General features: G+C 59.6%; 1 protein-coding gene across 1 annotated transcript in view; it reads left to right on the top strand.

The window, feature by feature from the left end:
- Positions 1-33: 33 nt before the first annotated feature.
- LOC104516141 (engulfment and cell motility protein 3-like) overlaps positions 34-3,299 on the top strand; it is a gene marked incomplete at both ends in the record, with an annotated part of 6,055 nt that continues 2,789 nt past the window's right edge. The window contains 6 exons of the mRNA XM_010160368.1: positions 34-105; positions 179-229; positions 669-838; positions 1,683-1,782; positions 1,880-2,031; positions 2,790-2,868. Coding sequence (XP_010158670.1) covers positions 34-105; positions 179-229; positions 669-838; positions 1,683-1,782; positions 1,880-2,031; positions 2,790-2,868 — 624 coding nt within the window. The remainder of the gene's footprint in view (positions 106-178; positions 230-668; positions 839-1,682; positions 1,783-1,879; positions 2,032-2,789; positions 2,869-3,299) is intronic.

Raw genomic sequence — 3,299 nt, 5'->3', positions numbered from 1 at the left:
GTACCGCTGTGACCGGCCACCCGTCGCCTCAGGTGGAGCCTGCCCAACGCCGAGCGCTACGCCCTGCAGTACGTGGACGGGCGGCAGACCTACATCACCGAGTCGGTGAGACCCCCGACCCCTCCCCGGCCCCGCCGCTGCCGGGCTCACCCGCTCACCGGTTCCCTTCTCCTTCCAGAACCGCGGGGAGATTAAGAACGGGAGCATTTTGCGGCTGACCACCTCCCCGGTACATCCCTCTGCCCCCTCGTCTCCTTCTCTGCCGCGTGCTCCGGTGGGATGTCCCCCCGCAGTGGGGTGATGGGGTGCTCCCAGCCCTCTGCCGCTGCCTCGGCTCGCCTTTTTTTGGACCCAGCGGAGAGGATGCGGGGAGCAGACCTGTCTCGACCTCCGTTCTCCCGCGGCAGAGCCTGGGGGAGTTTGAAGAGAAACCAAATCATCTGGAGATGCTTTGGACGCGGGGGCCAACTCATCAAGGGTTCTTAGCATCGCGCCAGCTCGACCTTCCTCGGCCCCTCCCGGTCTCTGCCTCTCGGTCCAGCTCCTCACCAGGGCTGCTCTAGCCGGAGCCTCCTTCCAAAACCTGTGCTTAAGCTCTTCCAGCCTTCTCCAAGCTTCTTGCTGTCTTTCGATGAGCCCCTTTGGCTTGATTCTTTCCTTCCTGGTAGGACCAAGAAGCAGAGCGGTTGTACAGCGGGATCCAGAGCAACAACTCGGACGTGAAGACTGACTCGCTGAAGAAGCTCGCCAGCCTCTCCCAAGACATTACCTTTGCCCAGGAGTTCATCAACAGGAATGGCTTGAAACAAATCTTCCATATTGTGGAAGAAGGGAAAGCGTGAGTATCGGGAGAGGACTTGCCTTGCCGGTCTTGACTCTCTTCTCCCCTGCTAACGCTGCACGGGCTCAAAGCAGGGCGACGGAGCGGACTCAGTGTTCCTGGCTTGTTGATCCCTGTGCTGCATCCCAAAGGGCAGCACTGGTGGCAGGGCGCGTGGCTCTGCAGCCTCCTCACCTGTGGGTACACGGCCGTGTCCCCGCACGCTGGCAGCCGGGGGCAGCTCCCCACGGCTCTGTGGTCCTGACTCCTCATGAATGTGCCCAGACTTGAGCCTCCCGTTCCTTTGCTGCTGAGGTCACCTGCAGCCCCATGGGTTTTGCTGCTGGCAAACCTCCTGGGATGATCGTAGCCTCCGCTGCTGCTCGTCCCGCCACCCCGAATAATCCCTCTGCCCTGCGGTGTTAGCTGCGGGATCTGCAGGCTGCTGGAGGAAAACCCGTTTCCCGGATACTAGTGCCTGCTCGACTTTCAGGACATGGTGCAGCTCCTCCGAGCTCCGGTCTCAGGGGATGCAGAGCCTAAAACCAGGCAGCGCAGCATGGATTTCTTGGAAGTAGGGGAGGGATTTGGGGTAGCTTGGCTTTCCTGAGGCCTTGTCTGCAGTGATCTTTGTACCATGGTAATGCAGCTTTCCAGAAATTGTTGAACTTCTCCTGCCTCAACTTCCTGGGATGAGTAAGCGAGAGTTCGATTTGTTACCCAACAGTTTCGCTTTCCTTTCCCCTGCTCGCTGCTCCCGTGGCTGTCTCTGACGTACCTGCCAACTGTAATCCCATCTTTCGGTGGTGACCGAGGGGTACCCGGACCCATCCTCACTGTGTTTGCTCATCTGTCCCTGCAGCACCGGGGAGATGCTCGCTCACACCCTGAAGGCCTTCATGGAGCTGATGGAGCATGATTTTGTTTCCTGGGAGACTCTCAGTGCAGCCTTCATCAAGAAGGTAAATGCCTTCTGGAGGCTCCACAGCCTTGGGATTCCTTGTTTCCCTCGTCACCCAGGCTCAGCCTGCCATGGATGGATGATTTTGTGTCTCCTAGATAGTGAGTTACGTCAACATGAATGCGGTGGACGAGTCTGTCCAGCAGCTTTCCTTGTCCATCTTGGAGAACATGGTGCCCACCAGTCGCCTCCTCTTTGAGCTAGTCAAAAAAGAAGTGACGCTGGATCGTCTTCTCACCCACCTGCAGGTGTAAGTGGTGAGGCCAGAGCGCGTTCGCCCCATCCCAAAGCCGTGGGGATGAGGTGATGGAAGGAATTTCTCCAAGTCTTGCTGATTATCCCTGGCACAACATCCTACTGTCCCTTCCTAAACAACTTCTGGGTGGGCAGTCTGTCCTGTCCCTGCTGCTGGGGGAGGGATGGACTGTCCTGGAAACCATCCTGTTTCCAGGTCAGATTCCCCCATGGGTTCACTCATGGCCTGTTTCATTCGGATATGCAGCTGACCAGCATTTTTTCTGGTGTTGGCTCTTCCTTCCCGTGCCCCAGTGTATTTAGGAGCAGTAGGATGTTCCTTGCAACTTGGGGGTGGTGGTGCCGTACTGAGCAAAGAGACTTTGTTAAATCTCTCAGCCAAAGCGCGTTCTTCGTTCCCTCACCTTCCTCTTCCCAACCATCTCTTCAGTTTGGAGGCGTTTCTTTCTGGAAAACGGAGAGAGCCAGGGCTCCTGCCAGGCAGGAGTCTGCTGCTCACCCTGGGTTTTCCTGCAGCTCCAAAATGCTGCACCCACGTGTAGGTGTGCGCAGAGCAACGTCTGCCCCCCCGGGTGCTCCGCAGGCACGGCTGTGGGGACCGTCTCACCCCGGTCCCGCTGTCAGCAGCTGCTCGCTCATGGCTCTGGCCTCTCTGGGGGGTCAGTGGAGGGGGGAGAGGACTCTGCCCTGGGGAGGGCAACACTGTCCTCCGAGCTGGTGACGGTCCCCATCCTCCTCCTCCTCCTTGTGCAGGACGAACGCCCAGCTGCAGCTGAAGGCGATGGCCCTGCTCATTGCGCTGCTGCTGGCTGCCACCGACGCGGAGCGGCGGGTAAGGGGCTGCTCTCGGCGGGCAGGGCCAGGTGATGGCAGGGGGGTGGGCACTGCGGGGTGCCCCTGTCACAGAGTCGCTCTGCTGAGAGGCTCTCATACTCCTTGGAGCAGTTTTGGGAGGGGATGCAAGATCCCAAATGACAGCAGTATCACGGTGAGCGTGATGGCCCAGACCCAGCCAGGTCTGGGACAGCTGGGTCCTCTGCCGAGTGGCTGTGTTCTCTGGGATGGCGGGGCTGGGAGAGGGGCTCTCTGGGATGGCAGGGCTGAGAGAGGTGCACAGGGATGTTTTGGGTCAGTGTCCTCACTCTGCCTCTTCTCCCTGACTGGCACAACCTCTCCTGGCAGGCTGGGTGGGCAGGATCTATTGGAGGCCCACTGGGTGGGCTAGTCCTGGCTGCCAGGGCAGTGGAAGCTGGGGGACGGTCT

Source organism: Eurypyga helias, unplaced genomic scaffold, assembly GCF_000690775.1.
Source record: "Eurypyga helias isolate BGI_N326 unplaced genomic scaffold, ASM69077v1 scaffold26401, whole genome shotgun sequence".
Taxonomy (NCBI): Eukaryota; Metazoa; Chordata; class Aves; order Eurypygiformes; family Eurypygidae; genus Eurypyga; species Eurypyga helias.
The sequence above is the reverse complement of the archived record's forward strand: the minus strand, read 5'-3'. Positions and strand labels throughout refer to the sequence as shown.